The following is a 14,005-nucleotide window of genomic DNA, read 5'->3' as shown; positions in this document are numbered from 1 at the left end:
AAAATATTATAAATAAAGTCTATCACATTAAAAATCAAAACCACTCACATTTTAGAATGTATAAGTTAACATCAATTTAAACTAAATTTTTGATGAAATTAAGTAATTGTGTTTTGACTAAAAATTATCTCTTTCTTTAGTTTTTGTTAATCATTAGAAAAAAAACACTTAATTTAATGACGAGGAATACACTGCCAGTAAAAAACAATGAATTTTATGTTTTACAATGAAAATAAGCAACCAGGATAATTAAAATATGTTAATTTAAACCTTATATAATCTACTTATTATAACGAATAAATTAGGTTGGATATCCAATCCGAATTCCAACATATAAATGAAATTATTTTCTTACTAAAATCTAAATTATAAATATTAATACTTTAATTGGTTAACATCAATAGGTTCACAAGCCAACAAATAAGTATTGATAGGTTACCACCACAGATACATGAAAACTAAAAAAATAAAGATAAAAAGTCAACCAATAATTTGATCCAATCAAAACTTTCTTGAAATTGTAAAAAATGGGCGATTAAGGTCATCTTATAAATAGCTTAAAAACTTTAGTCATCCAATTAAAATTTTAAAATTAAGGTCAAATAATGTATTAACAAATTAAAGGAGTCATATTAATGAATTTAGTCATCCAATTAAAAGGTTTCTCTATTTATCAAGGGTATTGGCTAGTTACACCTCTTCAGGCATTTTTAATTATTGTTAGTAAGATTTTATTAAAAGTACAAAACTACTAGTACAATCAAACAAAGAGAACGAGAATTACTAAATTATGATATTTAAAAAAAATTGTACAAAAAATTAAACATGTTCAAAGAGTTATAAACATATATATATTTATCAAGAGATTCCATTTCTAATATCCATTTTTATTCTTCAAAGTTACCTATTTAAATTTAATTAATTTTTAAAATTTAACTATTCTTTTAAACATTATATATAAAATAAATAAAAACTAATTATAATTAAATTATTAAAATTTCTTTATAATTATAATTTTTTTTATCACAAAAAAGTTAACATACATTACATAGCACATATGATTTCATCAGAGTCATTAATGCAAACGGCAGTGGACCGTATCCTTAATAAAGTTATTAAGGTTTAACTTTTTGTAAATGAATATTTTTTATTACAATAATTAAAAATGGTTACGTATCAACAAAATCTAAATGTTCCTATCCATTAATTAAAAAAAAAGTATCATTTAAATAGCAGACTTTTGACATTTACTTTTCTACGAGTAGACATACATACAGGTGGAACGGTTATACGACAGTGACCGTGAATCGATTCTCCAAATGACCACCGAGAGACATTCACCGGTTTCAATTTGTTCACAAATCACAACCTTGCAAGACAGCTTACCCAAACGTAAATTATATATCTTCATCAAACCCTAATTTAGCCCCTTTCTTTGCTGTCACTTTGTACTTTGCAGTGTCCGATACGAAACTGATTTACATCGTTTAATTATTCAAATGAAATAAAATGCTTAAAGTCTCAGCAATATCAGCACCTTAATATATTATTATTTATACCTACCACCACTCACAGAGGGAGAAAGGGTCGAGTTAGTGAAGCTAAGAATGCGCTGTCATGGGTGGTGGAGGGTCCGAATGGGACCAGACACAGTTGCTATCGATTTGTAAGCTCACACATCAATGTGTGTTACTGTTACCTGTCGTTCCCACCATTTGTAATTTGCTAAGGTAGATCCAAATTCTTCATTTGTGGAGACTATGTTATTGTCGCCTTTTTCAAAGAAGTTTCCATGGGATTTGGGTCACCAAAATGAAAAATTTATGTTAATTTTATAACAAACAAACTGTAAATTTTAAAAAGAGAAATCAAAATGATTAAATTAGGAAGGAAAATTGTCAGAATGTATCGTAAAAATAACGTTACTGTTTATATATTTGCATTTCTAAACTAATGTTAGGTTGGGAAGGTCCCGCATTGAAGAGAAGAGTTATGCGGATCTCACCGACAATTGTACATAAGCTACAGTTTCGTGCGAATGACTCATATCCGTGTCATATTTTTATGGTGCAGTGTGTTCATCCCACGTGGCATCTCTTCGCAATCAAATTTGGTACGTGTGAGTAATTATTTTTTTGGTTTTCTTGCTTAGGAAGTTAGTTAGTAATTCCACACGTGTAGACATGTTTATTGATTTAATACACTCATTTATATTATATTAATTTAGAAAATTATATTTTTAATTATGATATAATGTAAATACATGAGTATGGACATGATGGCTTATATTAACCTTTTAGCGTCACTTTCTTGATCATGGTCAATGAAATCTGTGATTTGTTACTGGGCGCCTAGTTTGCGGTCAAGCTGGAGCGGCAAAGGTGGTCAAGTTGACCCAGAGACATTCGCAACGCTTATCATGTGAATCCAACACAAGAAAACAGGTTCTTCTTTCTTATCTTGTTTTCAATGCTTTCACACTTTCAATATGTATAACTAAATTATAATGCTTTTTAAAGTTTCTTTTTCTTTAGATTGTTCTATTCTGTTTTATTACTTTAACTCTTTTGCATATATAGAATCAACCTTTAGTGCTTTTTTACTATTTTATTTCTTTTTCCAAAACTAAATTACATCACACTTCAGAGGTAGTGCTTAAGAAGTCCTTGAAGTAGAAATTTATGTTGTTCTGCTCTTTTCAAAATTTTGCCAACGCAAATTCATTTTCAAGGAGTGAAAGTGTCTAAAATTACTATTTGAAAATAAAGATTTGTTAATATGTTACACTTTTAAGGATACTTTTGAAAATATATATTAATATTAAGTTGGTTTAAGTGAATTTGAGATTAAAAATAAAACTTCACATTTAATTTTATAAAAGTTTTAGTATAATTGTATACTTGATTTTGTACTGATTTAAATGTTGACCTTAAAAAATGTTTAGGTTCTACATCACTTAGGTATCAGCTAAAAAAAAGTTTAAATATTTTTTAATTTTTCTTTCTTCCTCTTTTAAAAATAAAATATTGTACAAAATTTTAGATTCCAAAACAAATATTACTTAAGATATACGAAAACAAATTTGTAAAGATATTATTCCTAAATTTCATAACGTGAGACCTGATCAAGTAGCAAAGTGATTGTTCTTTTCTAAATTTTGAGATAGATAATTAAAAGTATATGGTTTTAAATTTTATTTAAAAAAAATGAATTTAAATTTTTTTTATACACTTGATTCATGTTTATTTCGCTTAGTTTAAACGTGTGAGTAATATCAACTAAAAATAGTTAATATATTTAATTCAATTCAACTAATATCAATAGGGGAAAACTTGTATACACATAGTTTAATAAATAAAAAATATATAATTTTACATTTTTTTTACTATTTTATGGGTACAATAGTCATTTACAAAAACTACAAATAAAAAAATAATATTTTATATTTTCAACTAGAATAAATAAAAAATTAAATATTATAAAGAAGTAAAAACAAATCTTTTTTCTTTATTATTAAAATTAAACTTCAAATAAATATTTAAATATGATTATATTATTTAAGAACTAGAATACATATTGAATAAAAATAAAATGAAGTTTGATTACATTTAAATGTTACCATGTCTTTTATTATTAATGTTTTTTGTGTTTATCCTATTTTATAGTAGTGTTTGTTTTTTATGTTTTTATGATTTTTGATTTGACTTAGACTGATGTATATTGATTCAATGTGTGTTTTTTTTTGGATAGAATAGATAATAGTACTCATGTATGTGACATATGTACCATGATGGTCAAATGAAGTGGAAAGTGTGAATTAAGTATTTTGTGAAAGGGATTCCACGGAAAAATCCTTATTGTTGTTTGGTAGTGTGATGTATTGAATTAGAAACTCAGATTAATGGATGATTTTGACACTTCTAATAACTTCCAATCATAAGTAGAGAATGATAGTTATATCGCGAAGAGTAGCATAAGGTTCTTAGTCTTATGGTCATGTCTAATAAGGTTATGATTTTGATGGATTGACCTTGGTGTGTGATAGTTTGATGTGGGCAGGTTATTTCACCACACACGAGGCATGTCTCTCATGAGTCCAACATCAATACATGTATACGTATGATCAGAAATCTAGAGTTGGTATGTTTATTGTTGTATTGTTTCATTTGAACAATTATTGAGATATCAATGAATTTTAATTGTATGAATGTTCTTTGGTATTTTAGTTTGTCCTTTTGTCTTTGTGTGTGTATTATTTTCTTTTTGACTGTCTTTGGTGGGAGTAGAAAAAAATGTTTATGATAAATAAGTGCTAGTTAGTGGTGGAGCTTAAGCTTAGAGTATGAAGCTTTGTTGTTTTTTTTTCTGTAAAGACTACATATTACAGGTTTTATTTGTATAGTATATTTCCTCATAGTAAGACCGTTTGTTCGAGTTAACTATCTTATAAATGTTATAATAATTGAATGTTATAAAAATTGAAATATTACATTGATTAGCATTAACCTCTTCCTAAGATTTTTTTTATGATAATTAATATATTAATGCACTTATCACCTAATCTTAATTAATTTGAGCAGTAACTTTATCTTAGATTGAAAATTTAGAATTATGAGTATAAAATATTAGTTTCAAAGATTATGGCATCGTTTTTTCATTCAAAGCAAACATAATGATTCATAATCACAATAGTGACTAACAGGGAGGGTAGATGGATAATAAACGGTTCTAAATTTGGTCCATGAAACTCACAGTATTGATGTATTTAATTCACATATTCACTGATTTTTATGTGAACAACTTGATTTTCATTTTAGAAGATTTAAATTTCGACATATTTTTACAAATAAAAACACATTTCTATAACAATGTACAGTACAATCGTTCATATCTTGCAGAAAACAAGGAACAATTTTTGTCCGTAAATTTGTTTAATCAGTTGGTAAAAAACCACTATCTTTCTTTCCATAATAATCTAAGGACGAAAACTGTTTAGGAAAAAAAATAGTTTTAGTACTTTTAAATTTATCACATTAGTTAAATTTAATAAATATCATAAAGCCATCTTTACACAATCTAATACAGTTTATAAATTTAATTACACTGATATTTTCGTATCCGGTAACATTACACTCTCGGTTCATACATGAACTACTTTTTTCATAAATAAATTCTTCAGTTAAATGTTTATATGCCCTTAAATATACTTTTTATTCCTACTTTCATAAATACGTAACTTTTATATTTTTAAAGTTTTAATTATACATATTTTTTTTAAAGTTAGGTTATTTTAATCCATTTACCATATCATTTAATTGCTAATAAAACATTACTTATAAGTAATAATAAAAAATAACTTTATCCAGGTAGATAATTTAATATTTTTTATTAATACTAAAAATAGAAATCTTCAATTCCCTAATATTTGTTAGATATCATATTTTATACATTAGTGGACTTAGTTTAACAGAGAATAACTACAGAACTCATATTTGGACGGTTTGTGTTAAATCCACGTGTTATCTAATTTGGAACGGTAAAATTACTTACCTAAAAAAATATTAAAGAAACATGATGTTATTTGTAGCAATGAAAAGGATATTCACATTTAGTTTCCACTTTCTTCCAAACCTAATATTATGCTTCTATTTCTATAAACAATCTATTAATTTATTTTAATTTTATTTTCTCATTATTTATTCAGTCGCACGTTTACCTTTTGTACCTGCAATAACTCTCTCCCTCTCTCTCTCTCTCTCTCTATATATATATATATATATATATATATATAACCTCTCTCTCTATCTCTCTCCCTCTCTTCCATTTGAATTCCTATAATTGTGATATGATTGTCATTTTCAAAGAACATCTTTCCCAATTTTTTAAAAAGGAAAGAACCAGATTGATCTAGAAGGGTACCCACAGGATTGTGATTTACACGACAAAGTTAATCAGATTAATTCCACCACATAATAATAGTAGTTAAGAATTTGCTTCACCACTTTATCACAATTATTTTTTAACCCTTCGTTAATGATAATGCTAATATATTCAAACACTTTTCTTAGGAACAATAGATATTCCACACGTTATACTCCTCCCAAACTTACTTAGATGTGAATTTGAATTGACAGCACCAACCTGACGTTCGAAATCAAATTAAAATATCTCCCAATGCTTAGTGTATTATTAATTAAATGGTAATTAATTAATTAATTAATTAATTAACAAAGAAACATCTTTCACGCAAGTTTGCTATATCTTATTATAATCGAAGAGATAAAAACCACATGGTATTGTTGTAAGAAAATTCATTTCACATAAGACTACTTTATGTGAAATCATATCTTATAGTTGGAGTTGAGGAATTTTTGATAATGGTATGATAAAATAATAAATAGATGATGATGGCACTTTTGCGTCGCTTAGGAGATGGCACGAAACTTTGGGATAAGGTTTGGTTTTCAGAGAACCAACCAAACACTTTGCGTCAGAAAAACTGCTTCTTCTAAATTCTGTATATGATGAATTTATTTTTCAAATATGAGATGAATAGTACTCAGTTTTTTTTGAAGTTGTGAAAGGGTTATTGGTTGTCTGTATGTTGCAAATTGAGTGGGTAGTCACCGTTTTGAAGAGTATTTGTGGACATGGTGCATTCCCCCTTGAAAGTTGCGAGAGGGACATTGAGTTTTTTTTGGTATGTCACCCTTATCTATTCAGAATTATTCCATTCATGGTAGTTATTCGTTTCTATTTATCACATCCACATCGAAATATGTGACTATATATTCATATAATTCTTGATGTGTCTGAGATAATTCTTATCAAATTCCCATTTAGAATGATTAACTTTGAGTCTGAATCTAAGTTTTATGTTGGATAAAAATAAAAAAATAAAAAAATAAAATATTATATAAAAGTAAAAAATTCATTAATTTATTATTTTAAGACTTTAGATAAAGATCGATATTAATCTTTTATATTATTAGATTCAGACGTTATTGATGTTGGTATGTATAAGATAACTTTCTTTTCGAAAAAAATTCAAAATAATATAAAAATATTCGAGTAAGTTCCGACCACCAACAATTTCACATGTGAAAGCGACCAAAATCAATATGATAACATTTGCATTGAACATGAGATTGGATTAGGCTTATCAAATTCAATTTATGTGATTGCATGCAGTCATCATTTGACAAGTGAAAAAACAAAGAAATATCTTGTTTTACTCATCTTTCTTATGGTATATGGTTCGTGTAAGAAAAGGCAACAATGTAGATCGTATAAACTTGTAGTGGTAGTTGTAATCTTAAACGTGTCGGAGTTCTCGTATGGAAAGAATTTAACTTTTTTCAAGTGTCCATGTTTTTAAGATGAACCCATTGAATTATTATATGGTATGGTTGTAGATTGTGATGGGTGGCTAGTTCTAGAAGATTCCTGTGAAAATTATTGTAGAATGGTGTGATGTGCTAATAAAACTGTAAGGTAATGAAAACTGTTTTGTTGTACGAGTTCACAATCACAAAACGCCTGGCACAGGGAAATTTCTTTCAATCTGTGATCATGATTGTAGAAAATTGGATATTCTCTTTTGTACCTTTTGGATACTTCCTTTGACCCCACTTCTTCAAAGCATGTTTTGGATCTCGGCTCATGCTGTGTAAAGAGGCTCTTCGGTTTCTAGGGTTTACTTTTTTTTTTTTCTTCCTTCCTTGGCCATGGATTTGCCACTTCTTACATTTAATTACCACATGTTACTCATTCTATGATTTGAATTTTCATTTGGTTACATTAGGTTTCATTATTATAATCATCATTAGGTATGACCTGATATCACTATTTTGATCCCTTTTCTTTGTCTATCAGGATATGAAAAAATCATTGAAAATTTTCCACCATTTTTTATTTTCTTTTTTGGTTACGGAGTTCTTTGAATTATTGAAGCTTTGTGTACAGTGAAATTCCACACTGAACTGTTTTTCATGGATACTGAAATAAGAGGGTCGTATTTTTTTATGGGCCTGTGTTGTACAAAAGAAAATTGAGATTTGGGCTTATGAGAAGGGAGATTTGCCGTTAAATATCCAGTCACCAGCCCATTTCAATGGAGCAAATTCTTATTTTAGGTTTAATATGTATTTCCTTCCTGAACTTTTTTGATTTGTAGTTTTAATCCTTGAAATCTTCATCCACTAGGATTATGGGCATTTAGATGGTCTACTATATAAACCATTCCCCAAGTATTTTCTACACCTCTTTACTATTTTTTTATTTTAAAATTATTCTATATTAATTTAACTTTTATCATTTTTTTTATTTACCTTTTTTAAAATCTTAAATTTTTTTACACCCCTACACCTCCACATACTATAAAAGGAGTTCTGCCCAAGCTCTCGACCCCCACTGAGATTGGTGCAAATTATGAATAAAAAGAATAGTCAAATGAAAAAAATGGTTATTCACTTTCAAATTAATAATACAAATAAAGAAGATCAAGGGAAAGGGAAAATGATCCAAACGTGGAAACAATTTTGACAAATGAACCTTTGAAAATTACATATTATGGTTGTTGTCATAGATCAAACTTAAATGGGACATTTGCTATAGAAATCCATTTATCTCCCTATAGAAAATCCATTTACCTTTTTTTTTTTGTCTCAGAAAGCAAGACGTTGCATTCCCAAATTTATCATCCTGTGGATCTTAAGTTTCATAAGTTCTACAGGGTTAAAAGCACTGTTCGGGGAGGCCTATGAGACAATCCATTGCACTAGAACAATTGCATACACTAGCTATGTTGTCAACATCCATCGACCCCTTAAACGAATGTCAACCCCTTAAATGAATGTCAACCTCCGTGCACGGATATCGACATCCGTTTGTCCTTCAACAGATATCCATATTTGTCCATGAATGTTGACATCCGTTTAAGAATCGTATATTCACATCCGTTTAAATATTATTAAAGGAAAAAATAGGAATGAGGAGGTACATGAAGTAGTGTGTGGTGGTGGAGGGAGTAATTCTCCGGGTAATCCGGCTCGATCCGGCCCGACCTTCTACGGATTGGTCACTTAGCGAGTTAACACAACCCGACTCACTTATTAGCGAGCTGAAATTTTTTTAACTTAGTGGGTTAAACGGATTGACTCACTAACTTACTTAATTATAATTTTTTTAAAATTAAAAATTATAATTTTTTAATTCAAATCTAAATAAATTTCATTCTAAAATGATGTTAAACTTCAAAGACAATTCAAAATAAAAAAAATGTCATACCATCCAAGCGTAATCCAAAAACAAGCACAAAAGACGAACAAATAAATTTTTAATATTGATGAAGAGATAAATCTATAATATTTTTTTCTCTTGAAACGTCTTTTTTTTACTCCATCTACAATATATTAAAAAAATGCTAACTAATAATATTAAAACACAAAATAATAAATAATTAAATTAAATTAGGTGGGTTGGTGAGCCAACTCGACTCAGCACAGGTTCAACCCGAATGAGCCAGGTTCTAAGTGAGTCGGGTTGAAAACCAGTCCGCGTAAAAAAGTTACTTTTTTTTTAAACCCAATCCGACTCAAATCTGCGAGACGGATTGGCTCAAACCCATTCTGATAGCACTACTTTTGCTTAATATAATATTTATTGGATATAGATAATTTAGAAGTGGGAAAGGAGGAAAATATATTTTATTTTGTAGTTAGAAATTATATTTTTGTTTTATGATTAAAATTTGTGAGCAATAGAACATAAAAATATTAGACACTTAATTATAGGGTTAAATATGTTTTTAGTCTCTAAACTATTGATCGTTTCTGGTTTTCGTCCCTCTTCCAAAGTAAGGTACAATTTAGTCCTCAATCTTTAAAAAACGTTCGTTTTAGTCGAAAAAACGAACGTTTTGAGGACTAAAACGAGGACTAAAAACAAAATTTTGAGGACTAAAACTAATGTTTTTCTAAAGAATGAGGACCAAATTGTACCTTACTTTGGAAGAGGGACGAAAACCAGAAACGGTCAATAGTTTAGGGACTAAAAACATATTTAACCCTTAATTATACAATATTGTGAAATCTTATTGTGATGAAGACTGATTTTCTTCAGAGTATCATAAAAGTAACTTTGGGTTACATTACATGTTTAATATATCACTCTATTTTCCGTTGCTTAAGAGATGAGTGTCAAAATATATTAAGAGATCATTCGTCAAAATAATACTCAATGTAAATATACGAAAAGTATTCACAATATTGAAAGATTTTTATATTTTAAAAGTTGTGTGTGTGCACGTGTATTGTATTGTATTTTATTTATTTATTTTAGATATAAAATAAGTGCTTTGTAAATTTTTTTATTGTAACGAAACTAACATGGCATTTCATAATTGGAGACTTAAAAGACAGTGATAGATGTATTTGAAAAGCTAAATTTGTAAAAATAAAATAAAGTAAAAGTTCATTTGGTGAAAATGAGATATTAAAACCAATAAAAGAGATGTTGAGAAAATAAAAAATGATTTTTTTTTTCAAGAAGATTGCGATTAAGAATATAATATATCCATCATTATACGTGAATGTCATGTACAAAAATTAATCTGACTTTCACACTGTTAGTTAAGAGTGATAAGTAATGCTAAAATCTAAAATATTAATCGTAGTTTATGAAAATACTAATTTTAAGCTTGTTTTCTTAAAGAATTTTTTTAATAGAAGCTCATCCAAAAAAAATCCTAATTAATTTGTTCTAAGTTAATCTTAGCTTCAAAGAAATTCATTTAATTTTTTTAAAATACTTTTGGAAAAACTAATTCATGTAAATCCTAATATAAAGATTGGCTTTCTGAAGAAGTTTGTACGCAATATTTTTTTTAAAGCTAATTTTAGTTCATTTTTTATATTCTTTCCTAACAAGTTCTTCTGAAAAAAAGTTATTTGATAAGATATTTTAAGAATACTAGTTTATGCTTTGTAGCTTATCTTGGTCATACAATCTAAACGAATTGCACCCAGAAAGAAGAAGGGGCGAGGAGAAAGATAATTTTAGTATTACGTTAAAATTTCACAAAAAAAAAGAAGAAAAAAAGTAGATAAAAGAAACTAAGTTAACAAAAAGTAAAAGAATTTGATCTCTCTTTTAGATAAAGAAAAATATTATTTTTCACAGCCCCTTTTAGATATATAACGTAGCTTCATCCCTGTTTATCTCTCTTTTCATTGATTCCTTTTAATGGACATAAAGTTAGAAACTATTCAACACACATGCAGTTTCTATAAAAATCATTTTTAATTGTTCACTTTTTTTATTCCACACAAAATCTTTTATTTTGCTTTAACATCGCACTTCATAAACTAAACTCTCCTCTATAATTGGTGAGGTCTTTTAAACCATAAACTCCATTTATTTAATTTGCTTTTACTATTTTTACAAGATTAATTATTGTGAAAAAAAAAACAGTTTTCTGAATCTAGCCAGGCTAAGGGATTAACATCCTTATTTGGGTTCTTCTTCTATGGGTATGTTTTTTCTTCTTTCCTTCCATTTTCTTTTTCTTTATGTTTCCATGAATCTGTCAAACTTATTCATGGAACTTCCATTTTTATTATTTGATGTCTTTGAACAATAAACAATTAAGGAAAACTAATTAACTTGCATAATCTTTTCACCTCAATTCAAAGGGATTTTAGAGGGCAATATGTTTAACAATTGTTTAGCTATTTTAAATTTCTCGTTTTGCTTTTGATGCATCTAATTTAAAGGACGTTATTTGGTAATTGTTCTTGACTTAAAAAGTAAAAAAGTTTTTAAACATGATAAAGAACTGTTGATTGTATTGGGAATATATAAGAAATAAGGAAACGACTCCTTTATATTTGTTTTTCCTTCATGAATCTGTGTATGTTAGTTTGTAATGATCATGTAATAGTACTAACGATTGTTGTTGTCGATTTTTTTAAGCCAATATTATAAAAATAGTTTGATGCATTTTCCAACATGGAGCTATTATCAAATGAGGTAATTTGTTTTTCTCATTCCTTTAATTATAAATTAAAAAAAAATTATCTTCAATGTAATTACCAATTTGCTTTCATCAATCCAATTCATCTCTCTTACACTAATGGTTGATAATACATGAATAGACACAAAATATTTCCCTTTTATTTATGCTTGAAAACTGTAACTTTTTTTTATCTGATTTTGCATAATCGATAATATATATTTCTCCAGCACATTTTTGAAATAATTGTTCGGTTCAATTTCTTTAAAAATCAAATTTTTTTGTGGGTTTTACGTTTTATTGTATAAGTTTGGTTTATGATATTGTAATTTGAATAGAATTGAATGATCATTGGTAGAGAAAGTGTTTGAGGAAAAGTATGGCATTGATCTTATTTGTGTTTTTTGAAAAGCTTTCACATTCAGATGATCATGGCTTACTCCATTTGGCACCTGCATTGGATATAACAGATAGATCTGTGAAGCTACTTAATACTCATCCAACCATGACAAACCATCATCATGGTCTTGGTCGTTCTATATTTTTGAAACAAACACGACATTATTATGGCCACCAATATTTTCGACGTAACTCTACCAATCATGCCAATGCTTCGTCTTCACGTGCCAAGGGTATTTCTTCACAATCTAAACACCATGCAAATTACTTAAGCTTTTTTGTAATACTTTTTCTTTTGTTCAGAATATAGAGAGAAAGTGTTTTCAAGGCCAGAGAGAATTCCTTCAAGCTCCTTGGGGATGGATGAAATGTCATCAAATAATAAAGCAGAGATGGTTTGTGGGATATGTGAGAAACTTCTGAGTCAAAAAATAAACTTTTTGGGGAATTCAATCTCTTCCAGTGAGCTTTCTGTTGTGGCAGTTTTAGTATGTGGTCATGTTTACCATGCAAATTGTTTGGAGCAAAGAACAAGATTTGATGATCTACGTGATCCACCATGCCCACTCTGTGCAGCTTTACTCTTACAACACCATCACAATCATACTTCAAACATCATCGTATGAATCTTCTTACAACTCATCTCATCACACTCTTTTATGGAACATATCTAACAAATTCAACATCTCTCATTTCGTTACTACCTTGAATAATTCATAGTCTCTGTCATTTCTTTTAAAATTCTTTTCTTTCACAGAATGCACGATTATATATATACAAGAACTTTAATACTTTGACTATTTTAGTGACAATGTAGAAATTGTAAATATTCTAGAAATTGTAAATTAATTTCATACCTAGCTTTCTTATTATATATATATTTTTCTCCTCCCCAATTTGAAAAGTAAATGTCCCGTAATAAGGTGATTTGGTCCAAGATTGTTATGAAATTATAGTTTGTAATGATTTTTGTATGTTATAGGATAAATTGAAATATCAAATATGTGATCCAATTATAAGTGAGTTGGACTTGACTATAGTTTTGTGAATCATGCACCCCATCACATATGTGAATTTTTGGATAATGTTTTCCAGAACATATAGATCAATTTGGAAAATATCATTTTCAAAAATACTAATCAATAGTATTACAGATTTCCTTTTTTTAAGAAGTATATATTATGCCTCCGGAATCACGAAATTGGATACCAAATTCTCACCACTACTATTTTGGATCAAAATTTTCGAAAGCTTATATTTTCCTGATGGGTTACAAGAAGAAATTTGACAGGGTGCATGAAAAAACAGCCTTTTTATTGGTTAAGCCTATTAAATTTTTATACGAAAAATATGCGTCATCGTCATAAAAAAACATCAACGTCTATATTCTTAAAAATTACCCATATAATATAAAAGTAATATAAAAATATTCAACTAGAAATATAACGTGTAAATTTCGAATAAAAATATCTAATGACAATAAGATACTACGTGAACATTTTTATAAAAGTTCTTTCTTACCTTATTTTTTTTTTAATTTTAAGTATAGTCAGATTCTTCAAAGTAAAAATTTAATTCAAACCTCACAACACT

The 14,005-nt window shown here is 28.0% G+C and overlaps 1 protein-coding gene and 1 long non-coding RNA gene across 2 annotated transcripts; both read left to right on the top strand.

The window, feature by feature from the left end:
* The first annotated feature begins 2,027 nt into the window (after nt 1-2,027).
* LOC124846505 (uncharacterized) lies at nt 2,028-4,434 on the top strand. Its single transcript, XR_007029542.2, has 3 exons — nt 2,028-2,113; nt 2,356-2,444; nt 4,046-4,434. It is a non-coding gene; the product is annotated as an uncharacterized LOC124846505 (long non-coding RNA).
* A 7,575-nt stretch (nt 4,435-12,009) lies between these two features.
* LOC148206988 (uncharacterized) lies at nt 12,010-13,038 on the top strand. Its single transcript, XM_088109307.1, has 3 exons — nt 12,010-12,030; nt 12,426-12,645; nt 12,716-13,038. The coding sequence occupies exons 1-3, from the start codon at nt 12,010-12,012 to the stop codon at nt 13,036-13,038; spliced, it is 564 nt and encodes a 187-aa protein (XP_087965433.1).
* Nucleotides 13,039-14,005: the final 967 nt, after the last annotated feature.

Source organism: Vigna umbellata, chromosome 1 (genome assembly GCF_029865625.1).
Source record: "Vigna umbellata cultivar VRB3 chromosome 1, Vumbellata_1.0, whole genome shotgun sequence".
Taxonomy (NCBI): Eukaryota; Viridiplantae; Streptophyta; class Magnoliopsida; order Fabales; family Fabaceae; genus Vigna; species Vigna umbellata.
Note: the sequence above shows the minus strand (reverse complement) of the source record. Positions and strands in the feature narration are given on the sequence as shown.

What these genes read in the sequence shown, in the direction of transcription:
- LOC148206988 (XM_088109307.1), top strand. Translation starts at nt 12,010, where the DNA reads ATGGAGCTATTATCAAATGAG. An exon ending in TGGAGCTATTATCAAATGAG is followed by an intron (nt 12,031 to 12,425) that starts GTAATTTGTTTT and finishes TTTTTTGAAAAG; the next exon opens with CTTTCACATTCAGATGATCA. An exon ending in TTCGTCTTCACGTGCCAAGG is followed by an intron (nt 12,646 to 12,715) that starts GTATTTCTTCAC and finishes TCTTTTGTTCAG; the next exon opens with AATATAGAGAGAAAGTGTTT.